This window comes from Carlito syrichta, unplaced genomic scaffold, assembly GCF_000164805.1.
Source record: "Carlito syrichta isolate Samal-C Ts95f unplaced genomic scaffold, Tarsius_syrichta-2.0.1 Scaffold301745, whole genome shotgun sequence".
NCBI classification, from domain to species: Eukaryota; Metazoa; Chordata; class Mammalia; order Primates; family Tarsiidae; genus Carlito; species Carlito syrichta.
Window position 1 is genome coordinate 122,671 of NW_007245841.1, and position 27,364 is coordinate 150,034.

The 27,364-nt window shown below is 38.1% G+C and overlaps 1 protein-coding gene across 1 annotated transcript in view; it reads right to left on the bottom strand.

The window, feature by feature from the left end:
* Positions 1-27,364, bottom strand: part of LOC103257447 (DENN domain-containing protein 1A) — a gene marked incomplete at its 3' end in the record, with an annotated part of 387,709 nt that overhangs the window by 120,119 nt on the left and 240,226 nt on the right. The window contains exons 8-9 of the mRNA XM_008055157.1: positions 23,162-23,272; positions 2,041-2,141 (exon numbers count right to left, since the gene is read on the bottom strand). Coding sequence (XP_008053348.1) covers positions 2,041-2,141; positions 23,162-23,272 — 212 coding nt within the window. The remainder of the gene's footprint in view (positions 1-2,040; positions 2,142-23,161; positions 23,273-27,364) is intronic.

Sequence of the window (27,364 nt, forward strand, 5' to 3'; positions counted from 1 at the left end):
ACAGCACCAAGTAAACTGGCCTACTTCTTTATTAAATATCTTTCTTCTCAAAGGTGAGTCTCCATATCTATGCTTTTCTCCTGCCTCTTATGAGATTAAGGGGCAATGTGGAGTATGTAGTCCCGGCTTATTTTAAATTTCTTCTTGATCATCAGATGACTGGGCCCCACATTTTTTTCTCTATGTCTCTTCATACTTTGGTTTATGAGGAGGGACCCCCAAAAACCTGGAATTTATTTATTAAAAAATTGTGTATTTATTCTTGCATGTTTAAACTTCAGTCACCTTCAAAGTACTCACCGTTTGAAGCAATATACCTATCGAGATGCTTTTTCCACTGCTCAAAATAGTTTTTGAACTTGTCAATTTTGATGCCTTTTAGTGCTTCTGCCATTTTTTGTTTAACCTCATGTATTGGCAAAATGTTTCCCTTTGAGGACTTTTTTCATCCAAGGAAACAGAAAAAAGGTCACCTGGGGCAAGATCAGGTGAATAGGGGGAGTAGAGTATGGGGGTCATGCCATTTGTGGTCAAAAACTGCTGAACATTCAGTACAGTGTGGGCAGGTGTGTTTTCATACTAGAAGAACCGTCACCTATTTGCCACAACTCAGGACGTTTCTTCCATAAATTGTCTCTTACAACAACACTAGCTGGTAAACTGATGATGATGCATTCCTAGAACTTACCAACCAGGGGAAGCCTGTACTACAAAAGACCCATCCTCCAAAAGATAATTTCTTTTGGGTCCCCCCTTGTATATGTACTGTGCTCCCTTGAGCTGACTTGAGCTGTTTGAAGACAATGTTTATAATCACATTACACTAGAAAAAGAAATTATTCATAAGGAAAACAGATCCAGATCAGTCACACAGTCTCTTCTAGTAATCTATTAAAGGTAGATAGTGAGGATGATAATGCTTTTGCAGAAACATTTTCTGAGCATATATTATGAGTAAGCTTTTTTACATGGGATCCTTTCATATGTTATCTTGTTTCATCTGTTTTTGTTGTTGCTGTTTAATCCAGAGCTTGGATTTTTTTCTTTTCTTTTCTTTTCTTTTCTTTTTTTTGAGTTGCAGTCTAACTCTGTTGCCCAGGCTGGAGTGCAGTGGTACACTCACAGCCACCCCAGCATTGATCTGCTGGGGTGAGGCAATCCTTCTGCCTCAGCCTTCCAAGTAGCTGGAACATAGTTGCACGCTATCATACCTGGCTTATTTTTTGATATATTGTAAAGACAAGATTTCACCAAGTTTCCCTGGCTGGTCTCGAACCCCTGAACTCAGGCAATCCTCTTGCCTCGGCCTCCCAAAATGGTGGGATTATAGGCTTTTGCCATTGTGCCTGGCCTTTTTTTAAAAAAAAAATTTTAATTTTAAAAATGTGGGGTACCGTTCAGGGTTAGGTATACAAATGTTCATTATGCAGGTGCCCTTGTTGATGAGTGCCACTCCACCCTCAGCAGTTTCCCACTATTGAACAACTTCAATTTGCAAATTAGGAAACAAAGTCTTAAAACCAAGAAACTTGCCCAAGGTAGCAGAGTTGACTCCAAAATCTGTTTCTTTCTTCCAGTAAAACATATTTCACAGAACAGTAAAATTCTCATCAAAAAACTTCAGAGGGTTTTGCTTTGTCTGGTTTGTGCTCCCAAACCACAGTTGAGCAAAAGTCTTAAGGAATGTGCCAGGGTACAGATGAAACTTGAAGACCTTGGGCATCTCAATTGTTTCTGTTCCCAGTTCCCAATTTGTTTTGGGGGGGAAAAAGCGCACAACCTCTTGGTGCTTTGGCTTCCCCAAACTGAGAAGTGGGAAGTAATATCTACTCTCTTGAATGCTTCAGAATGTCATGGCATATATGAAAACCTTTTAGAAACAAAAGTGCCATGCAATCCAGTGATATAAAACCCATGCCATTGCGAAGTTAGTATTTTTTAATTTAGAGTCACTAATGGCATTAATAAGTGACAGACCTAACATACGCAGTCAATTCCTAGAAAAGGAAAAGTAGAGGACAGGGTCAGCAGCAGCCTTACCAGCAGTAGTCCAGCAGATGTGGAGGCAGCACAGGGATGTACACATGCTGCCAGTACATGGGATAGAGCATCGCTGCAGACCCGTGGATGCAGGCAGTCAACTGCAACAGATGCAAAGCAGAGGCTCAGTGAAAAAAATCAAAGGGAAGAGACACTGCCATTTGGTTTCAACAATAAAACTACATGTATATTCATCGACGTATTTAAAAGATAAGCTGAAAAATCTGGAGAAATAATTCTAAGTTAATCACCCAAATTCAAATTTAGTGAGAATTTTCTCTTCAAATTACGTTTTCCCCTAATTACAAAGCTAACACACAATTACAGTAGAAAACTTAGAAAATGGAGGAAAAAAATTTAAAAAATAAGTTACCATCATCTGAAGATCATTTAACATCTTAGGGTATTATATAAGCACTTATATTTCTTTTTCTAATAAAATTAGGATTACTATAAATACAGTATTCTTTTGCTTTTTAAAAAAGTCAACATTATTTGATTCATTTTCCCACATCTTTAATTGTTCTTAGAAAATACATATTTTAACGATACTCATGCTCCATATTTTAACTACTCTACTATCATTATATTATATAGTTACATTAGGTCAATAATTTTCACATAGTGTTTCTAGATGTAGAATTCAGACATACATGATATAAATATTTTAAGGCACTTAATAAATATATAAATATAATAAATATGTTAGAATAATAAATAGATGAAGGATGGAGGCTCTTTATATTCCCCTGCTCCACAAGCCATGCTCCACAATATCGGCCTCTCTGCCCCTCACCAACACTGAACAGCACTAAATACTCTAGTTAGTAGCTTTCAAATATATTCATCTTACTTTTATTTTTCTGATCATGACTACGGCTGAAAGTTCTGTCACATGTTTATTGACTAGATTTCTTAGATAAATGGCTTGTTCATATTCTTAGCCCACTTTTAAAAGTATTAGTACTTTTACTGATTTATAAGCAATCACTAATAATATGCAAAGAATATCCATACTTTGTAATGTTTTTGAAAATAATTTATCTTTAATTTTCTTTGAATTTCTGGGTACAGAGAGGTCTGAATAATTACATAGACAAATATTCTCCCTCACAGTGATTTCCACTGCTTTTATCTTAAGAAAGTCCTTCAAAATTTTCCCCAGCATTTAACTCTTTAATCCATCTGGAATTAATTTAGGTTTAAGACTTGAGGTGTGAATTTATTTTTTCCACAGTTAATCAATTGTTCTGGCACTGTTTACTGACTAATCCTTCCTCCCCCTATTCTTTTGACATGCCCTCTATTTTGTATTTCTTTTTTTTTTTCCTTAACAGCTAGAGATATCATACCATTAAAAATTTAGGAAACAAAGATAACATAAATGGACACAATTGCTATAAAATTCAATATAGTGAGAAAAAGGAAGAAACCAACCTGTGGAGAAATAGCTATGAAGTGACAAAAGCCAATAACACATGTTTCTTTCTGTCTTTTTTCTTTAATGTTTCTTTGGTTTCAGGGAAGTCTGTTCCCAAGAGGACTTTGCTTCTTTTGGAAGTTGTTAACTGGCCTTTGCTGACAGAAGGACATTTACGTGGCGAAAGAGTGACGTGCCAAGGCCCAGTTAAAAGAATCCCAGAGGTTAGTGTAACATGAACAACTTTAAATTGGATATTCTGCTGATGTTTCACAGTTGTGAGAGCTGTGTATTAAAGCCAGGGCTGTTATTCCTCTCTAGACCCTGTTGTGGAAATCAGGTACATGCCAGCAACAGGGGATGCCATCAACAGGGGATGATCCAGCAAGTGTTCAATAGCTGTTCCTAGTGATTCTGCCACAGTTTATAGGTTTAATCCATCCCTTCCTAATATATTTTGGTAGTTTCTCATATAAACGAGGCTGTCATGTATATATATACACAACTTATCCCTCCAGGGTTTCTTAGAGATGAAAACTCCTTGTTAGTATTGAGTGAGTGGAGAATGAATCAGCCTAATTTCGATTCCACCCTGAAGTCGGGCTGGAGGGTTCCATGGCTCTGGGCTCTTGCTGCACACCCTCTAACTAGCTGCCAGAGTACTATTACTCAAGTGTAGGTCCAGTCACATCACTTCCTGCTCAGGAGTCTCTGAGGGCATGTCTGGCCCAGGATGTCTCTACTAGCTTCCAGGCTATCTCTAAAGTAGCATTTCCAACCACACTATCTACTGTCTTCTCCAAGTTTATCCTCAGAATAAATCATTTCCAGACTTAGGGATAGTTATTTACTCTCTTTCCTTCCCTCTCTTTCCATTTGACCCCTAAACTGGCCTGGATTTATACCCCTAGCAAACTCCTCCCTCAGGACTCTGTGTAAATACTTCCAATTTGAAGTCTAACCTGGCTCCCCTGGGCACAGGTCCTCATTCCTAACTGTACTATAACTGTCTGCATGTTTGTCCCCAACTGTAAAGTACAGAAAGACCTTGTCTCTCTTCATCTCCATGTTCTCAGTGACACAGCGTGTACACACACACACGTACACATGCACTAGTTAATATGATACATTCTGAACAGATACAAAATAATTCTTACTTAGGATATATTTACAATATGAAGATAGTTTAGTTACTGGCATTTAGCAGTATTGTACCAACATTATCCTGAGTCTCACAGAGTGAGGCATATGAGTCAAATTTCAAAACAATAATAGTAAATATGCCACTTTGGAAAGACCAAGTCATTCACTTCTGCATTCATTCACCTATTCATTCAAAAATTATTCCTACCCTGTAACCCTATAACACATCAAATAAATAAATAAAAGCGCTTAAGAATCTATAATGTACCATACAAATGTAAGGAAACATCACCACATGAATTAATTTGCAATTCTCTTCAAAAATATCATTCAACAGAATAGTCCTGGTTGAGACAGAATTTAATTATCTGACTTTTTTTTTTTTTTTTTTTAGCTTAAATTGGTTTAGGTCAAAATTCTGTCATAAGTGATAAAGTAGCAGAGATCTTATCTTCAGACTATGTTCATGTCTCCTTAACCTAAAATTAAAAAAAAAAAAAAAAAAACCCAAAACAAAACTACCAATCCAAATGCCAAGATTTAAAAATTACTTATCCTTCATTTAAAAAAAAAAAAAAAAAATCAAGCTTTACGATGTTTGATCATTTCATCAGGGAGTTTTCTTAAGACCAAATCTCTGCAATTGGGGTAAAATACATTCACCCATTTGATTAAGAAAACAAACAAACAAAACAGACTGCTTGGCTCTTTTCCAAAATACTAAATGGCACAAACTATGTGCATCATTAAGAATGGTGGCTAAGTTGATTACAAAAAAAGTCTTACTATATATCTATGCTTAACAGAAATAATGTACTATGTCCCGTAAATTATCATTAGTCACTTATTTTAAATAAACACGAAATCCCATATTTAAAACAAAGGTCCTAAACACCTATGCTCATTACTTACAGAATACAGAATTTTAAAGTAATGAAAGTATGTAATTTAGAGTGTAGTCAACAAAGAGGTATTGTGAATATATAATTGAAGTGCAAGTTGGGGAAAATGATTCTATCAAAATCTCACTCAGTGGAAGAATAGAAAGATAGTATGTGTAAAATTTGCTCAAAGTCATTAGTCACAATGAATATTCATCAGAAGCCAATTATCAATCCCAACACCTCACAAGATTTTGCCCTGAAGCAGCCGAATAGTCTAAGACTCCAGACAAAACTAGACAAATTATATAGCCAACAGCCAGTCTAGCCAGGACACAGATTATAAAGTAAACCACTGGTGGGTTTCTGGACACACTAGCAAATTCTGTCCTCAATTAAAGGTGCACAAGGTCAGTTATATCTTGGAGCTTTTTATATGGCTCCATCAGTTTTCTTTGAGGCAAAGAGAGAGAAGGAGAAAAGACAGTGGGGTAGGATATGAATTGAGAGTGAGCAATGACAGAGTTGTAAAAATCACAAGGACACTTTTTTTTTTTTAGTTTAAGTATTGTCATAATCTTAGATTCCAATGCCTCCACTAAGGAGGGAAAAAAAAAAAAATCCCAAAAGTGCATGTGCTAGGCACCATGCTGAGGGTTTAGGTCCTTGCAAGTAGTATTTTAAAGGAATATGTATACGTATATACTCATCACATTTCACAGATAAGGAAAAGGTCTCAGAGGGGAAATAAGTTGCCCAAGGACACATTGTTAGTAAGTGACAGAACTAGGAATCCCATCCAGGTCTGTCAGACTATAATGGCCACTATGTTTCTACAATGTATAATTGTAACTCAAAAAGTGTTTGAGTGCCTATCCCATGCCATTCACTGAGTTGAGGACTCTGAAACAGATGAGGTACAGTCCCTGCTGGCACTGCCAAATTATGCAGACATGAATTTGCCTTGCTGTTAGAAGTCCAAATATCTAGGACAAAATACCAATAACAGAAAATATTTTAAAAATAAACACAGACCTGATTATTTCCTGGGGATTAGTTTCATTTAACTGAGGTGCTGTAATGTCTTGAACCCATAGGAAATTCTAAACGTTGAAAATTATTATTAGTCAAAGCCAAAGGATTACATCACACCTTGAGCACACATATTGGAAAGCATGGCTTGAAAGTCTCGCTTTTCTGTTATGTTCTCTTTCACATACTTGCGTAAAGTCTTCCTCTAACTCTCTTTTTGACCTAAGCAAACCACTTCATCTCTTGAGTCTCAATTTCCCCTATACGTAAAATGAGAGGCTAGACTACAAGGTCAGTGCCCCTTTCCAGCTTTGAGAATTTATGAGTCTAGAGAAATTGCCATCCTTTGACGTGAAGAATGCTTCTCTGCTCCAATTTACCTACATTGGCTACACTGACTAGGCTTAGGGAAATCAGGATCTAAAAGTCGATCTTGCTTTCATCATCTCTGCAGCTATAGGGCCCACCTGGAATTACTAAACTATCTAGGAACCACCACTTTTCAGTCACCCCATCTCCATCACCTGACTGTGGATGGCTCAGCCTTCTCCCATGCTTGGGCCTCTCTGATACTCTGAAAACCTCAGAGGTAGATGATCTTAGAAGACCAGTAGCATGAGACTACAGATGTAAGTTCCTCAAGAACAGAGACCACATTCAATTCCTCTCCTTATCTCCTACTGTGCTTGATACAGAGCTTGTGTGAGTAAATGCTTGGGAATGTCAGAATGCCTCCAGCTTAACATCATGAGGAATGATAGGCAAGATTATCAGGCATTTAACAAACTATAATAGCTTAATAGATCACAGCTACAAGCTGTACATTTCTTTAAAAGTATTAAGAAATTCCAAGTTCTAAAAGCTGGCAGAGGAAAAAACATCAGATGGTCACAGTCTTCACATCCTAGAACTCAGAATGTTAAATAATCAAACTGACACCTGTTTCACAGGGTTAGGGGCATTTGAATTTCCTGTCTGAACCTAATCATAAAGAAATGGATAAAATGAGGAGCACAGAAAGAATACCATACTACTAACTTTAAAGAGAAGTCATAAGCTGGGCTCGGTGGCTCAGCCTGTAATCCCGTGCCTTTGGGAGGCTGAGATGAGTGGATTGCCTGAGCCTGTGGGTTCGAGACCCGCCTGGGCAACTTGGTGAGACCTCATCTCTGCAATAAATAAAAAAATTAGCCGGGCATGGTAGTGCGCGCCTGTAGTTCCACTACTTGGAAGGCTGAGGCGGAAGGATCACCGGAGCCCAGCAGGTCGAGGCTGCGGTGGCCGGGAGCGGCCACTGCACTCCAGTCTGGGCGACAGAGTGAGACTCCAACTCAAAAAAAAAAAAAGAGAAGTCATTTTCAAGTCTATTCAATTCAACCAAGAATCAACCTATTCAAACAAAGAACTAAGTACCACATGTTCTCACTTGTAAGCAGACTCTGAACATTTACCATAATACTATAAGAAAGGGATTGGTAGTAGCTGGAAACTGCCAGTGTGGGGAGGGGAGCAAATAACATCAAGATGGGTACCTGATCTCAAATTAGGCAAAGTGGGAGCCAAAGGGAGGACCAAACTTTACCTGTACAATGACCACTTGTATATCTAATCCTGAATTGTACCCCACATCTCTAAAATTAAAAAAAAAAAGAATTATCCTATTTAGAATAGTGGTAGAAAATGCTGTTGTGTCTTGGGGAAGTTGTTAGCTTTCTCAATTTCAGAATTAGATTCTTTAATTACAAACCATCTTTGTAGTCATCAGGAAATAAATGGTCCATGATTCAAACAGTGTTGTGATTTTTGTGTGTTTTTTATTATGATTTATTCTCAAATGGAAAATCCACTATAAAACCAGGAAAAAGTTTTAAGCAAAATCTCAGGGACTCTTTAAGTTAACCTATTTAGCCCTTACATGGGCATGAGAAAAACCTTTAATTATAAATGGCTATATTCAAATTGTCTTTACTGTATTTGGTTGGGGTAGAGGTGGTTTTTAAGAAACTATCAAATATACTTTAGCAGAAAGGCAACCCAGAAAGCCTTAGAAATCAAAGAACTTTCAGCTAGTCTAGACAGATGCCAGACATGTGAGTAGAAAGAAGGAAAAGAGCAAACAATGTCCTGCTTTTTTTAGAAGCTGAAATGTAGTGCTTCTCTTGAGGGCGTGAGGGGAGCAATCTTTCTTCCACTTGTTTCTTTTTCAGTTTGGTGGAATTCATCTTCTTCCTTCTCCATTATCCTTTGGGAAAGAGGGGAAAAAAGTGCAAAAACAAAACAAAAACAAAAACTCCAACATGGAGCCAAGTAAAGTGCCATTCCCCAAGAACAGTATCATCCAGTCAAGAGGAAGTTTACTTTGGCAATCAATTGCCTACTTAATCACGTCTCACTTTCTTTCTTTCTTTCTTTTTTTTAAAGCTATCTACCAGCTAGAGTAATTAGAGTAGTTATTAACCAGGGCAACAAACTTTTGTGCCAAGATTTGGCACTTCAAAACATCAAAGCAACTAAAACTGCCAGAGAAAAACTTCAGCAACGAAAGTAGAATCAGAAACTACATCATGGTAAGTAAGCCTATAGCACTATTAGTAAGGAAAAAAGCTTTCTTTTCATCTTTATGATGAAAAGAAAAAAATAAGGTCACATGAAGATTGATAACAATTCATTCAAACACAGGTACAACCAGTGTGCTGCCATTCCTCCATCTATGTCTATGACAGACATTACTAACCAACCACAGAGTCAGGATGTGGCCAAGGATTCTTCCTCACATGCAACCACTATTGATGGATCTAAGTTGGCACACAAGAAGAAATCTCTTTGCCATGTCAAGACTAAAATAAGTAGATATTTACATTTATGCAAAAATATTTCTAAGATCATAATTCTGTTTAACTAACTGGTTTATACTATTGCTTTAACAAAGAATCATAATTTTTAAAAGCATAACTGAACATGGAATTATGAGCAGCTATTGGTCAGGTATCCATACATGGAGAAGAAACTAAGGATCCTTCAGGTGGTGAGTTACTAAGTTTGCATACATTAAAAAAAAAGACTCTCCTGTATAAAGTTTTCTCTGGCAAATGCAACCTTAGAAAGTGACTATATACTCAGGATAAAGATTAAGGCTACAAAATAGTCACAACCATGACCATCATTAGCATCACTATTGTCAAACATTGAGAACAGTGCTTTACATACATTTAACTCATTTAATTCTCACAACAGACCTATACGGTAGCTAGCATTATTGTCCCCATTTTACAGATGAGGAAACCTAAGATTACTGGCTATTAAGGAACTTGTGTAAGGCACAGACCTAGTGGCAAAGCTAGAATATGAATGTAAGGAAGTTGAGTTCCAGATTCTGTGTTCTTAGCTCCCCAAAAACTGCCTCTGTGCTCTGATATGCATTAACCCAACAATTACTGAGTATCCACAATGTGTACATGCCATACCCTCAAGCAATTTAAAATAGAGAAAGATCAAAATACAATCAACTTCAACACAAAAGCATTATGAAAGAGGTGCTATAATAGATGTTCAAGTATGTTAGCACATAAAGAAGGAATCATTATTTCTGCCTGGGGCAAGAATCAGGCCTGCGTCACAGAGACAGAGACATCAGAGCAGACAGAGCCTGGAATGATGAAGAAAGAGAAGCTGCTACTCCTCCTCCCTGGGAGGCCAGTTAGCTGGTAATGGCGGGTCAAGGGAACACAGCAGTTTCTTAGACCACGAAGCTCTGTGTAGTGATGGCTGTGAGGACCTGAATAAGAAATGACCATTTAGCCAAAGACTAAGTGACTAGTGAGAAGTTGAGGGTAGGGAAAACTTCATGAGTTGCCATGACTATTCTCTGTTGCTTGGATTCATTCACCATCCACTACTACTAGCTATGCTAATTAAGTCTTCAGAACTCTCCCAGAATCTCTAATACCATCCTTGCTTCTGAAAGTTAACTTGGAACTTACTGCCAATAAGGATGAGATTCAGCCTCAGGTAACATTTAGAGAATAAATTGTATGTGCACAGTGCCAGGCTATGGGCTTTCACATCTGTGATCACTGAATTCTTTTAACAACCCTGATGTAGGTAGTAACACTAACCTTGTTTTTGCAGAAGAGGATAGAGGGACTCAGTGAGGTCAAGTAATTTGTCCAAGGCCATATGACTAGAAAGTGGAAGAGGGAGGATTAAATATAAGGCAGAGATAGAACTTGAACAAAACCATTCTGACTTGAAGTCTGATGAGAAGGATTCCTTCAGCTCTGCTATCCTTTTCCTCAAGAAAATATACCAGCAGTAGGGCCAGCACATAACTGGTGGCTCTGGGTAGCTATCAAAGTGGCAGAAAAGAAAAAATGTATGAATGTTCATTGTGTTCATACCAATCCATGACTGCATGATCTAATCTCATATCATGCTACCGTGGCTCACCAAAATGACTACACTTTCATTCTGCAAAAACACACAGGAAGTTATGAGTCTGTTCCTAGTGACTGAAGCACCTAGTAGGTTTTCAAATTTCTTTAATGAAAGCCACAGAAGTGTCTGCCAAGTACGTGCCATTTAGGGCTTTTTGAGTAAATTAACATGCCAATGACTTGAATATTACGCATTAGTGTTTTTTGGTAGGCATTTGATTCACAGGAGTCATATAAGGAGTAAGCTATCAGTCCTAGAATCTAAGGAATATCCAAATTATTTTATGACTTCAATATATTCATTACTTCATTACTATTTAGTAATGTACTAATATAAACAAAACTTTCTTTTATGTTCTTAATGAAATGGCTAAAGAGAAATATCACCTCTCTATTTACATACATGTACCCAAAATTGCACTGGTGGACTGTATTGGTATTCTAAAACATTACTGAGAGCTTGAATAGATTATACTTAGCTACATCCTTTTTTAGACTAGCCCAGCCAAAATCAAAGCTCTCTCTAAGGGAATATGGAAACGAAGAAATTTTTAAGTGCTAGTCGGTACTCATAAATGTCTTCTAAACAACTTAATCAGTCTCTGTTGTGTAGTCTCAAAATGAAAATGAGTTTAATGATGCAAAATAACAACTACCAAACAATAAATATTGTTTTTGCCTTAAAGAACTGTCTATTCACTGGTTCCAAATCTAGCATATCAATCATTTGGGGAATCTTAAAAAATACACATTCCATGGTTCCATGCCAGAACTCCTGAACCAGAATGTCTGGCGATAGTGCCCAAGAACTTGCATTTTAAACAAGTTTTCTGACACAATGCAAATCCATAGATCAGCATTTAAGAATCACCAACAATCTGAATTCTGTGCCTAGTCTAAAATAGGTGCTCAATATAAGTTGAAGCAATGAGAGAAGAGTCAGGAGAGGAAGGTAAAGAGACCACGGCTCATTGAAGTCAAGAATCACATATTAACCTGTTGATACTCTATATCATATTATAGAGCATAGTATCTCAAGGTTCATTTCAGTTATAATTCAACAGGAACAAGAGAAAGCCAATTCACACATAATTAAATGAAGAATATAGCTGAAAAAACAGTTAATTATACATACATTTAAAAACAAGAGAAAAACCACCTAAGTAAAACATATCAAACTTTTCTCCCACTTCGTGTCAATGGAAGTTTCTTTCAGCTTTTTGTTTTTTTTAACAGTTTTTAATATTCTCTGAGCCACAATAAAATTTTATGTAACAGAGATTAGAGAAGCTATGTTGGCTGCAGAGTCTGAATTTAATGCCACTTCATTACATTTTGTTAAGGATTTCCCTCTTCACCAAAAGGATTAGTTTTCTTCTCACTTCTTTGAATACTCTCCTTAGGTTGTTAGTGTGAACTAGGTTAATCTCTCTCTTTTTTAGCATATAAAAGATGAACAAACAAAATGTTCAATTTATTTTATTTTCTTAAATAGAACACTAAATTTAGTCCTAGAATTCTCTGTTGGTAAGTTTCCAGTTACAAGGTCTTGGCTTCCCTTGAGCACAATTTGAAACAAAATAATGCAGTTTGTTCCTACGGCTGGAACATGCAGAGTGGAGTATGCAGGCAAAGAGGCCTTGGCTCTAGGCCAATATCTCAAACCTCCTTAAACTGCCACTCTTGTCTCCGCTTCAAGGGCTGCAGATAAGCAAACAGGATTAGTTTTTTTTTTTTATTCCCTACTCCAGAAGAGCTAGGAAAGCCTTACTCACATCGTTCAGGTGCCCAGCTCATCAGGCTGGCAGTCATGACAAGGTGGCGTTCACCAGGAAAAAAGTACAAATGAAGAAAATTCTGAAAAACTGCCCAGTCCAAAAACTGGTCCTTTCTTATGTCACAAGACCAGATGGTGCTCAGACAATGATGCTGTCAGTGGGAGTGGGTAGGAAAGAATGAGAGTAAGGTTGGGAAAGTCTCCATGCTTCACTCGAATACTGAAGCATCTCCTGACAGACCGAGAGTACTGGTTGGGAGATGGAAGTTTCACCCACCACTCTGCAGGCCACAGGGCTCCAGGTCCTGCCGAGTCTTACATTCTCTGGGACTAATTTTTGTTTACTTAGTCAGGAAGAAATTGACAGGGAAAGAATATCAGGTTATTTTTTTTCTTCCCTAAATGAGGTATCATCATAAAATTAAAAATTCTTTTCATAGCTATGGATATCACACTAATAGTTAGATATGGAGGCTGAATTAGATAGGCCATGGTCTTGCCAAACAGTACTTCCTTCTAAAAAGCTGGATAAAATAAATATTTGTTCCTCAGGAAAGTAAATATGCCTTTGTCATCATTTAACTGGATAGTCTTAGTTTTCAATACTCCTTCCAGTACTCCTAAATTATAAAGGGGGCAATTAGGATAAGGATACACAAGAGCTGGAAGCCACTACAGTACATGAACCCTAAAACCACAGTGAGTTACAGAAGATGTGTCCCAGGGCCCCACCATGGCTGGGTTCATGGGTTCATAGCAGGAGAATGGTACATACAGGTGGGGCTGGGAGACAGCTGAGTCTCAGAAGACACATAGTAGACTGAATCTGAAAAGTGTTCGAGGAAATGGAGCTTTGGCTAATACAGTGGGAATGCCAGTTGGAATTCACATATTGGCCTTCTGTATCTCTGGTGCCCAGAGTAGTGCCAGGCACACAGATAGGGCTCATCAAATCTAAAAAGAAAAGATTAGGTGTGCAACGGCCAGACTGAGGTTCTTTCTGTCACTTTAAATCCACAGTCAACAGAATCATGCCAAGAATATTTCTCTACGTACAAGTGTCACAGGGAACTCATGAAAAATGAGGAGTTAGCAAGGAGGTAGTACGAGGTAGCAAGGAGGAGGCTGGCCTGGAGTCAAGAAAAGTGAATTTTAATTCCATGTCTGCTGCTCATCTTAGACAATACACATCAACTTTCAGTGTGCTGGTATTCTCATTTGCAAAAGAAGAAGAAAACTAACAAGTTCCTAGGGTTGCTGCAAGAACTAATGAAAAAAATGCTAATCATACATATGATTAGCACTGTGCCTGGCACATAATAAGTAGGTGGCTCAGGAAGGTTAACTTAAAATTTCAAAAGAGTGGGGAAGAACTTGGGGCATCTCACACAAAGTGCTGAGTATGATTCTAAATAAGGGTGTTCTACACATTTATTCTGCAAAAGTGCTTGGTATACTCTTGGAGCTGTTTACTAGCTACATGAAAAACTCCTCTAAGTACTACACATCAGGTTTTCATCCAAACCAGTATTACCCAGCTTTCCCAGTCATTTTATCCACCAGATTTGGCTCAGAGTATTTGTGACTCTTTGTAAGAATTTTCAAATTTCCTCAGTGGTGTAGATATTCCTAACAACATGCCTCTGACTCTTGACAATTCCTGCCCAAGGGATTTGAAAGTGGTGGGGAAAATGGCACCTAATAGACAACACCTGGTCCTCAAGGCAAGCACCTTTTAGAGGCTAAGATTGTATGTGTAATTCCTGGATGTTTCTCCCTTTCTAGAAACCAAAGCTTCCTTCCTTTGGTATGGCAACATAATGTCCTATATGCATGACATCTCTCCGATATAGGAGACTTTGAGCAAGTCATTCTACCTCTCTGAGTGGGTTGGCTAGTCTGTAAAATGCGAATAATATCTACCTTCTAGGAGTGCCGATGGAATTACATGATAGTATCTCTATAGCAGTCTTATCTTCGCCCTGATAACCATAGGAGTTTCAAAAAGCAATATGAATTAAACTCATATGAAAATAAAGAAGAAAAATTGAGCTCTTGTGCTACAAGAACTCATACTGAAGTATTTACATTGGAGAACAAGATTTAGTTAAGCTTTCCCTATTTATCATTTATAAAGGAAAACAATCAATATACATTAACCGAGCAAAGAGAACAAAAACGTACATTTTTCTTATGCAGAATATCACAATGTTATTGACCAAGAAACCCTGAAAATGCATATTGCCTGACTCTGGACTAAATGTTTTTCAGTTTGTCCCTACTGATGCACAAGTCATTTTTTGTAGAAGATAGCACTCTGGAGTGTGCGACAGCTTTTCTCTTTCAGATGCTTCATGATTCTGAAGAGCATTAAGCCTCTATTTTATCAAACAAAAGTGAGAAAAATGTGGTTTCTCAGGATATTACAGGCCACATCAGGATTTGTCAAGTGATGGTCCTCAGAAAGTCTTAGGTTGAGACAGCCTTTGCATTCTTCCCCCCCATCTAAAAATAATAATAAAATGCCACTCTTGAGGAAATAAAAGGCAACAATTGGAAGACTTTTTATTTATTTTTATTTTTTATTTTTTTTGAGTTGGAGTCTCACTCTGGCGCCCAGACTGGAGTGCAGTGGCCGTTCCTGGCCACCTCAGCCTCGACCTGCTGGGCTCTGGCGATCCTTCCACCTCAGCCTTCCAAGTAGCTGGAACTACAGGTGCACGCTACCATGCTTGGCTATTTTTTTTTTTTTTTTAATTGTAGAGATGAGGTCTCGCCAAGTTGCCCAGGCGGGTCTCGAACCCGCGGGCTCAGGCAATCTACTCACCTCAGCCTTCCAAAGGTGCGGGATTACAGGCTGAGCCACTGAGCCTGGCTGGAAGACTTTTTAAAATTTTGAACTTGAAGGGGTCAGAGGCTTGACTAAAACTGTTATCTGCCTGGCTGCTACTTCATCCCTAGAGAAACTTCACAGAAATATTCAGGATGCTGCCAATTGCATGTGAGATACAAGGAGAATCCCACCTCCTCCCAAAGAGACTTCTGTTATCAATCAGGAAAATGTAAAACTCAGTTTAGAACTCTTTGTTCAAAAATTTTTCTAAGTCAAAGTAATACATATGTTTACATCAAAGTAATACATGCTTATAGCCTTAAAAACAAAACAAAAACAAGTAGTAGTCAAGGCTTATACTAAAAAGCAACAGTCCACTTCGTGATTCTCCTTACACTTAAAGTAACTGCATTCAATACAGAATTTGTTTATTTATTTATTTTTCTTTTTGAGTTGGAATCTCACTCTGTCCTCCAACTGGAGTGCAGTGGCATGCTCCTGGCCACCACAGCCTCGACCTGCTGGACTCCAGCGATTCTTCCGCCTCAGCAGCGGAACTACAGGCGTGCGCTATTTGCCATGCCAGTTTTTTTTTTTTTTTGGTAGAGATGAGGTCTCACTAAGTTGCCCAGGTGGGTCTTGAACGCACAGGTTCAGACAATCCACTCGTCTCGGCCTCCCAAAGTGCTGGGATTACAGGCTGAGACACTGAGCCTGGCCTATTTATTTATTTCTAAGTAATTATTTCTTGGCTTCACATTTTAAACTTTAAAATTTTATTTTCCATTATAGAATTTATTAATTTGTTATAAAGATATGCACAGACTACATGCCAAACACTGTTCTAAGAGCTTTGCAAGTATTAATTTATTTTAATTTTACTTGATAGAAAGTTACTAGAGTTGTTTTTGTGGAGAGGTAGAGGCTGAATCTTCAGAAGACTGAGGAGAGTGAACCAGAAGATTAAGACAAGTAGGTAACTCTCTTGAGGAATGTTGTTGTTCTAAAGGGAGAATAAAAATGGGATACAGGGGATATGGGTCAAGAAAGTTTTATTTTGAAATCTGAGAACTACTACAGCACACTGGTACACGTATAAGAATATGCTAGTAGAAAAGAGAAAATAACGATGCAGGAGAGAAGAGCCTGTATACTGCTAGAGCAATTTCCTTGAAGGAAACAGAGCATCACCTTCTCTGTGGCATCCATTGACCTTCCATGACCATCTATCCAAAATCACAATCCCTGACATCTCGCCACTCCACATGCGCACTCTTTTCTACTTTATTTTCTCTTTAGCCCTTATCATTTGCTACTGCACTTAACTTGTCTTGTTTATTGAAGGCCTACCCTACTAGAATATCCTTCACAAGGACAGGGATTTTTGCCAATTTTGTTCACTGTTGTGTCCCTAGAGCCTACGACAATAAAAAATACCTGTGGAATAAAGGCAGGTTGATAAGCAAGTGATTAGTCCTTGAGAGGACAGACAGTTCATCCACAAAGGGAAGATAGAGTACAGACCTCAGGAGGCTGTTAGATATGGTAAGGGCATTTAGCACTTTCTTCTGAGGACTTCCATTAGATAGGTATAGAATTCTAGGTTAGAAATCATTTTCTCATAGAAGTTCAAGACATTGCTTTACCATCTTCTGGTTTCCAGACTGTAATTGATCAAATAATAAATACAGCATTGTAGGCCATATTCTCTTTGTTGCAACTATTGGACTTTGACCTTGTAGTTTACCCTAAATAAACGAATGGATGTGGCTGTGTGCCAACAAAGCTTTATTAACAGAAACCGGTAGCTAACCAAGCTCCGCCTTTTCATTGTAGTTTGAATGTCATGCAGTTTTGATTCTTTGTACCTTTATACAAAAACTACTTTGCCTCTATCCCTGATATTCTAAAATTTCATGATAAAAGACTTCATAACTTCTTTAACCTTTAAATTAAAAAAAAATACATACACACATATGTATATAGCATAAACAATTTTGAAAGCAAAAAAAAAAAAAAACCCTTAAGAACCCCAAATTTACTACATAGCTTAGGGGTGAGCAATGAAAAGGTGGAGCTTGGTTAGCTACCGGTTTCTGTTAATGAAGCTTTGTTGGCACACAGCCACATCCACTCGTTTATTTAGGGTAAACTACAAGGTCAAAGTCCAATAGTTGCAACAAAGAGAATATGGCCTACAATGCTGTATTTATTATTTGATCAATTACAGAAAAGATTGTTGACTCCTAACCTAGCTTAAGACAGAAAACAAAACTTTTCACGTCCCTTGAATGTTTCTTCCCAACTATACTCTTTTCCCTCCTTGTGGGGGAACTACTACCTAAGTTTTGTGATAATCCTTTCTTTTTGTTTCTTTGTGATCTGTATGTAACCCTAAACAATACACCATTTCATTTTTCTAACTTGAACTTTACACAAATAAAAATATACTATATATTCTTCTGTAACTTTCTTCTTTCACTCAGCATTGTGTTTCAGTGACACAATCATATTGATAATATAGTTCATTTTCACTGATACATTATTTCACTGTATGACTATACCACAGTTTATCAGTTCTGTTGATAGTCATGAAGACTATTTCTAGGGTTAAAGAAATGCCGCTACGAATATTCCTGAATAGCACTATATATGACCAAGGGGTATGTGTACACACACAAAATTCCACCCAGGTGTAGAATTGCTGAGTGATGGGCATGTGCAAATAGTTTTGTACCACATACCCTTCAAATACTAACAATGAAATTTTCTAATGTGTCTCCAAAACAGCACTTGGCTTTGTCAGACACCTAACTTTTGCAAATCTGGTGTTGTAATCACTGTCATTTTAATTTGCTTTTTTATGATTATTAATGTAGTTGAACATCTTTCCATATAATTACTGGCCATTTGCACTTCTTCTGTGAAATGCCCATTCATGTGTTTTGCCAGTTTTTCTACTGATAGGCTACTCTTCTGCTTTTTATTTTATTTTTAAAGCAGAATTTATTAAGAGGACAGAAAAGCTCCCACAGTGGGAGGGGACCCGAAGGGGATGCCCTGTTTTTTAAATTGTAGTCATTCTTTATATATTTCTGATACTAATTTTCTGTCAATTCTTTTATACAGCAAATATATCAGCTTGTGACTTGTCTTTTCATTCACTGAAAGGTACCTTTTCATGAACAAAAGCTTACAGTTTTAATCTTTTCCATTGTATAAAGAATTATTCTCCTACTTTGTCTTCTAAATTTTTCTTTTTTTTTTTCTTTTTTGAGTTGGAGTCTCACTCCGTCACCCAGGCTGGAGTACAGTGGCACTCTCACAGTCACTCCAGCGTCAACCTGCTGGGTTCAGGTGATCCTTCCGCTTCAGCCTTCTAAGTAGCTGGAACTACAGGCATACGCTACCACGCCCAGCTAATTTTTTTGATTTTTTTTTTTTTTTTTGAGTTGGAGTCTCACTCAGTCGCCCAGACTGGAGTGCAGTGGCCGCTCCCGGTCACCGCAGCCTCAACCTGCTGGGCTCCGACGATCCTTCCGCCTCAGCCTTCCAAGTAGCTGGAGCTACAGGCGCGCACTACCACGCCTGGCTAATTTTTTGATTTATTGTAGAGATGAGGTCTGGCCAAGTTGCCCACGCGGGTCTCAAACCCGCAGACTCAGGCAATCCACTCACCTCAGCCTCCCAGAGGCACCGGATTACAGACTGAGCCACCGAGCCCGGCTTTAGGTTCATTTTTATTTACTATTTTCTTTCTGTTTCTTACACTGAATAATTCCAATTGCCTATTTTCAAGTTTGCTGATTCTTTCTTCTGCCTCAAATTTGTTGTTGATCCTTTCTAGTGAATTTCTCATTTTAGTTACTGTATTTTTAGTTTTCAGAATTTTTGTGTGGTTTTTAAAAATAATTTTTGTCTCTTTAGTGATGATCTTCTTTTGTTCTTACTTTATTTTCCTTCTTTTCTTTTTTTTTTTTTTTTTTGAGTTGGAGTCTCACTCTGTCGCCCAGACTGGAGTGCAGTGGCCGCTTCTGGCCACCGCAGCCTTGACCTGCTGGGCTCCGGCGATCCTTCCGCCTCAGCCTTCTGAGTAGCTGGAACTACAGGCGCGCGCTACCATGCCCGGCTAATTTTTGATTTATTGTAGAGATGAAGTCTCGCCAAGTTGCCTAGGCGGGTCTTGAACCCGCAGGCTCAGGTAATCCACTCACCTCAGCCTCCCAAAGGCGCGGGATTACAGGCTGAGCCACCGAGCCTGGCTTCCTTATTTTCATTGTAGAGATGAGGTCTCACCAAGTTGCCCAGGCGGGTCTCAAAACTGTGGGCTCAGGCAATTCTCTCACCTCGGCCTCCCAAAGTGCTGAGATTACAGGTTAGAGTCACCACGCCCAGACCTAAATGTTTTTAAATTTTGCCTATCACAGTTAAGTTCTAGATCCCTTTGGAACTTAGTTTTGTATGTGCATGACAGAAGTTGTCTTCCTTTTCTTCCCCTTGTGGATAGCCAATTATTGAAAAGTCCATCCATTCCCCAGAGATTCTACCTCCATTTTAGATAAAGAGCCCACATACACACGGTCTGTTTCTGGGCTTTCTTTTCTATTCCTTCAGTCTATTTGTATATCCCTATTCTACTACTAGCATCTTAATTACCATAGCTTTATAGAAAGTTCTGATATCTGGTAAAGCCAAGCTTCCACAAACCATTTGTTTTCTTCAAGTATGTTTTGGTTCTTTCTTTGATTTCTCCATATTAATTTTATAATCAGTTTGTCAGTTACTATGTAAAATCCTATTGGGATGTTGAATAGAATTCAGTCTATAGATTTGGAGTGAAATGATATCTTCAGGATATCAAGTCTTTCTATTCATGAGCATGATCATGCTTTTTTCCATCTACTGGCAACCATAAACGTTCTTCCTTTTAATATATTAGTGTATTATATTAATAGATTTTCTAGTATCATCAACCTTACATTTCTAGAAATTAGCCCAACTTAGTTATTCTTGTACTGTCTCCTTGTAATGAATGTCAAAGTTATACAAGAAAGGCTTGGTTGTATATTCTTTTTCTTCAGATTCTTAAGGAGTTTGTCTAAGATTGAAGCTATCTGTTCCTTGAGATGGTTAATAAGACATATCTGTAAAACCACCTGGGCTGACTATTTGACCAAGAAAAATATTGTAAAGTATTAATTCAATTTCTATAAATTAAGAGACCTATTTAATTTTCTATTTCTTCTTGAGTCAACTTTGGTAAATTATTTTTGTTCTGTCTATTTCATCTTAGTTTTCAAATACTAGCATAAAGTTGATAACAGTATATTCTTACTATTTTAAAAATCTCTGGTGCATCATTCTTTATGTTTGTAGATTTATTCCTTCATTTCAATTTAGTTTTGGAAAGGAGCAGAAATAATTCTATGTGTTTAATCTACCCATTTATGAGAACAAACTCACATGAAAGATAAATTCTTTTATGAACCCACCAAAGCTGTTGTAATAAGGATTACATGAGTTAATATATGTACAGTGTTTAAGACTATACTTAGGCACATGCTAAAGGCTCATAAATACCAAGATTAAATGATAGGGAAGTCATTTTCACTGAAATGATGTCCTGTTTTTGTTTGGCTAAAGCTTAATAATCCAAAGCAATAGTAACTGGTTATGGGCTAGACTCTTTCAAATGTACCCTCATTCCACTGGGTCCCTTAAAGAAATATTAAATCTGCCTGACAATACTCTCATTCTGAAATTCAGTATGGGTGTTCATGCCCTGAGATTATGAACTGCATTTATGCTGTAAAATAAAATGCAAAACAAAGTAAGAGGTCTTACCTTGAGGGCAAGGATCATGCTTTCGTCACCTACTATGTGCTATGAGTCTAGCTTATAGTTAGGCATTCAAAAAATTGTGAGTTCTTGACAAGCAATCAATAAACAAAGAAATAATAAAGGTATGACATAAACCATAAGGAAAATTCTTTATTTTTTTTCTGAGCTGGAGTCTCAGTCTGTCACCCAGGCTGGAGTGTTGTGGCATGATCATGGTTCACCACAGCCTCAACCTCCTGGGCCCAGGTGATGCTTCCACTTCAGCCTCTCAAGTAGTTGGGACTATAAGTACCCACCACTACAGCCAGCTAATTTTTTGATATTTTTTGTAGAGATGAGGTCTCGCTATGTTGCCTAGGCTGGTTGTGATCTCCTGGGCTCAAGCAATCCTTTTGCCTTGGCCTCCCAAAGTACTGGGATTACAGTCATGAGTCACTGTGCCCAATTGCCATAAAGAAAATTCTAATAGTCTAAAAAAGTTTTCATTATTAGGGACCTTTTATTCCTCGGTAATTGTACAACTAATTTTATCCATAGAGAACTCCCCACTATAAAAAGGTTTATCTACCTCCTCTCACAGAGGGATGCCTATTAAGCATTCTACTACTAGGCAATTTCTGTATATAAGTTTTACCTTAAAACAACAACAACTAAACCAAACCAAACAAAAAACTCTGCAAATATTGAATTATTTCAGGGGATGTATAGTGATGCCTATGATTTATTTTTAAGTGCATCAAAAAATAAGATGGACTGATGGATGGTGTGAAGGATGAATAAATGAATAAATAGGTGACAAAGTAACTATAGTAAAATGTTATGGAATTATATCAGCATTCATTGTGAAATGATTTCAACTTTCTATAATGCTTGAGAATTTCCACAATAAGATACTGGGGAAAATAAAACCTATACTTAGCAAGTGAAAAAAACTGAAATAAAAGGAATATAAAAATATTTATATTATACACACAATAAGTTATTACAATATATAAAGAGTTCATTCCAATTTATAAGAAAAACATTAATACCCCTATAAAACAAATGGGAAAAGATAGCAACAAAATACAAATAGGAAATAATCCCATGAAAAACATTCAGTTACCTCTAACCAAAGAAATGTAAATTAAAGCAAACCTGAAGTACAATTTTATATCTGCTTTATTAGCAAAATTAAAACACCTGCATGAACACACACACACATACCTTTTGGCAAGACTGCAGTGAGAATGGTACACTCATATACAGCTGGCAGCATTCACTGTAAACACACACTGTTTGGGAAGCAATCTGGTAGTCCCTAAGTCATAGTGCTTATCAAGTTCTTTGACCTTGTATCCCAATATTAGGGTATGAACCATATCAGTCAAAGGAAGATGAAAGATGTTCACTGCAGCATTATCTACTAAAGAATTAAATTATGAACAAGCAAAATGGCCAATGGAGAAAACTTAGTAAATGATGGCACATCTGTATAATGGAACATGGTGTAGACATTTTTTAAAAATGACAATAATGGAAGTTCATGTAGAAATATGTAAAATGTTCATCACACACAATCAAATGGAAATCTATTTATAATTGTGAGACTTTAAGAATAAATGAAATGTGCATTGGCACTGAATAATTAATGAAAATTACATGTTACCATACATGGGGATTGTGGCTGATTCCTTTTCCTAAAATTTTCTTTAATCTTGATGATATATCTTTTGATTAAATTTAATCTTTTAAAAACCTGTCTCAAGACTGTCTACTCACAGTGCTGAGTTTGCTGCAAATGATGAGTATCCGGCGTTCATAGAGCATACTGGCGTACAGATGCAACATGTTGTTTACATCCACAGCCACAAAATATTCTGTCAGATTTCTCTAGGAGAGAGAAGAAGACAAGGTTTGCGGGCTTATTTTGTTTGTTCTTATTACAAACAGTATCTAATAAAAACATGAGAAAAAGGAAAATAATTAGAACGTATACTCTTTTCTTCCCCTGTCCTATTCTTTCTACCTGAGAGGCCAATCTCACTCATGTATAAAATTACAGAACATAAAGTTGGAAGAGACCTTAGAGAGGAAGAAGCTGGAGTAATTACACCTTTGTTTGGTGATTACAGTTTATAACATGAAGCTGCACACAGCACTGTGTCTGTGCCTCATGTCAGTTCTAAGAGGTAAGCAGGACAGGAATTCTCCAGTCTTACAAATGAGGAAACCAAGAGTCAGAGAGGTTTGCTAAGATCAGTTTCATGAGCAATGAAGACAGAACTGCTGCTCAGATCTTTGGACCCCAGATCCTAGAACCTTCCCAATGTACTGTCATATTCCTAAGCAAAAGAAAGTACCCAGGGACCAAACTGCTTCTGGCTCAGAGCCTGTTTCTACATAGGAGAAGCCACCCACAAAGGCCGGCGAGCTCCTCTCCTGTCATCACTGCTGGGGACCCCTCCTTCACAGTTTACATTCACTAAAATGGCTCAGCTGGAATTAAAGCAATTTTGAAGATTTACAATTTCCAGGTATTTCACTCAAAAGGGAAAAAAATTGGAGACAAACAGCAGCAAGTTGTGACAAAGCAGTGTTTTAGCCAGCTTTTTTCCTGTAGCCTGGACTTCGTTCTTTTAATTAGTACTATAGATTGGTATTCTTCGGATTTCAGAAAAAACAAACTGTGTTTCATTTACACAATGCTTTCTATACCCACCTGACTTTAATAATACATATGAATATGCTAATTTCTTCACTGTTACAGGTTTTCAATGCCACACAATATAATCCTCTAAAAATGAAAGGGGTTGGGGAGGGAAGGAATGCTATTGCCAGAGGTTGCCGTTTATAATGATTAAAGATCCATAACCCACAAATTGAAGTAAACCAGGTGGATTTTACATGCAAAATAGCATAAAGTGCTTTTCAACAATATTATGGGCTGGGAATAAAAATGGGCACTTATCTTATGATTTATTATTGTTTGACTGAAGTACCAGATTAACCATTGAGCTTTATAAATAAAGAGCAAGTGAATTAATAGCTCCATATACTGACTACCTATCAAGTGCTAGCCACTATACGAGACACTTTATGTGTGTAATTTTGTGCAGTCTTCACAAAAATTCGATGAGGTACTATTCTTTCTAATAGAGAGGCAGAGATAAAGAAATTACGGCTAGAGAGAGTCAGTAACTGGTGGAGTCAAATCTGACTCCATAGCCTATATACACTTTTCCTTATACTATATTGCCCCTCTTAAATACATCTACCATGTGCAAGCCACTACATATATTTCCCTTAATCCTGAAACCATTCCTTGAGATATTTTTTATCCCTATAAAAAGATGAGAAACAGTGGCACAGAGAAGTGATATAATTTGACAAAGATCACACAGTAAGTGGACAGGACATGATTCAGTCCTGGTGGGCCTGTGCTCCTATTTTGTACCACTCAAAATTGTAGATAAAATCGTATTTGAAAAAAGAAACAAAACAAGATCAAAGTATGCCTAAAGGAGGGGAAATTTTTTTTCTGTTAAAAGTTACTGTTATCCTATTTATTGAGTAATCCTTATGTGCCAGGCAACAGGTATCTTACCTGTGTTCTCTCTATTCTTCTCAACAACCCTACGATAGGCAATATCATCCCCATTTTATAAACAGAAAAACTGAAGCTCAGCAAGGTTCAATCATTTTCTAATAGTTACCAAGAAAGGGTGGAGCCAAGGGTCAAAACCAGGTCTCCAAAATCCAAAACTCATACTCTGATCACCACACCAGGCTGCCTCTTAACAGGCTTGAATTAAAAAACAAACAAACAAACACCAAAGGCAGTCTGAATGAGTCAACCAGTATACCTTGCCTGGTGGACTGAGAAATACTGAGCTAATGATGTCAGGACGGGATTTGTTCTGAAGACAGTGACATGGCAGAGCTCTCCTTGCAAACAAAAATATGAGGCCCTTCGCTGAGCATTTCAATAAAAAGCTTTTAACTGCTGATGAATTACATGAATTTTTCTTTTAGGAGAGGATGGAAGTAAAAAAGAAAATAGAAATGAGGAGCTTAAAGAAGGCCAGAAAGCCCATTAGCACTTTTGACAGATCCAAAGATAACTCTGAAGCCACCAAAACGTGGCCTCAAGAGTCTGCCAAGAAGCTTCACGCTGGGGAGAAATATGTTACACAGCTTGCCGTCCAAATAGGGAGACACAGCGTCAGAGACAAATCTTGTGCCTTATTTTGGTGGGAGAAAAAAAATCTTAAGAATACTTCTGCTGATGGGGAAGGGAACATTTCTGAAATAAAAGCACCACTTGATTGAGGAATGTCTCCCACCTCCATCAGGTTCTGAGGGACTCAGGTCCTGGTTCCAAAAACTCTACACAGGTATGTTAAAAATATGTAACATTTAGCCAAATTCGCTCTAAACTGTCATGTACTTTTTTTGGTATTTCTCATCCCATCTGTGCTGATTACCAAGATATTTGTGTCTAAACAGAAGCTGTCTTTCTTATCTGCTTCCTCCCCTGCCTCTTTCCTTCTGGGATGCCACCCGCCTGAGCGGGTGGGAGTGGGTGGGAGTGCCAGCAGCCCTGGGAACCTCGTTCAGCCGTGGGAGCACCTGTGAGGCAGAACGGGCCTTGGAAGCAGCTGTAGGGAGCACTTGCAATTCCCACCAAGCCTCCGCTCATAAGAAAACCCCTTGGAAACAGGGATCTCCCTCCCCTGGTCACACCAATTCTCAATTTCTCAGACCTACCAGTGCCTTTCATACCCTCATGCCTTTGCTCTGTGGTTTCCTCTGCCTAGAATGCTCTTCTCTTCCTTGAGGACCTCCATTTACTTTTCAAGACACAGCTAAAATGTCACCTCTTGCTGAAAGCCTTCCTTGACTCCTCATTTATTAAGCCTGCCTTTGTGTTTCCATGGCAATTTTTCCCTATCTTATAATACCTCAGTTTTAAGTATGCTTTTGCCACTAGATCAAAGTCTTTTTGGATAAAATTGCATATCCCATCATCTAGCAGTTTGATGAGAGAATGAATTAATGAATGTGGAGGAAGCAGCTGACTGAAGACACTGTTCTTTGGCTCCAGTGTTAAGTAGTGAGGTGTGAGATGAACACACAAGCCTGGAAAGGGGTCAAGGTGGCATGTTAGGAAGAATATGGCATTTGACTTCAGAAAACCTAGCCCTGAGTCAGATGAAGTGGCGGATTACTTAGAAATGATGAAGGGCCCACAGAAAAGAATTGACACTGGAAACCACATAAAGGCAGGTAAATGGCTGGAGGTGGGGAAAGGGTGGGTTGGGGTAAATTTTCAAGGTATCTGTGGCTGCATTTATTAAAAATGTAAATAAATCAGTGATTTGTTTATCAGGTAACTGGGGATGAGGCTGTACACAGAAGCAGGTGTACATTTCACAGCCAGGTCAACCATGTTTCCCTGCTGGGTAAGACCAGAGCACAGAAGAGAAGACTTCCCCAGCAGGCTATCCTTGGGCAAGAATGCAGTCGGAACACATTGTGAGCTTGTATTTATAAAAGACGCAAGGTATACTATACTCCCAGCATACCAGCTCCTCAATCTTCCATTTCTGTCTCCTCTAATCAGCCAATCAATATACAACTCCTACTATGTGTCTAGCACCATCTGGGAGCTGGGCCCACAGAGATGAACCAAATGTGATCTCCATTTTCCAGAGCTCGGTCTGGGGGCAGGAGGAGCATTAGACCCAGAAATCCAGTATGCAAAGTACTGTGGTCAAGGATACACTACAATAGTGACTGAGAAGACTCACTCCCCTTGATGGATATGGGGGAAGACTGGGGAAGACTAGACAGAGAAGAAATTTGGTTTGGGCCTTACAATAGGGATTCACTCAGTGGACAAGGAAAGAAGCACATTCCAGGCAGAGCAAAGGCAGGGCAGTGAGAGGAGCAACAGGCAGGTGAGGATGGTGAAGGGCGGGG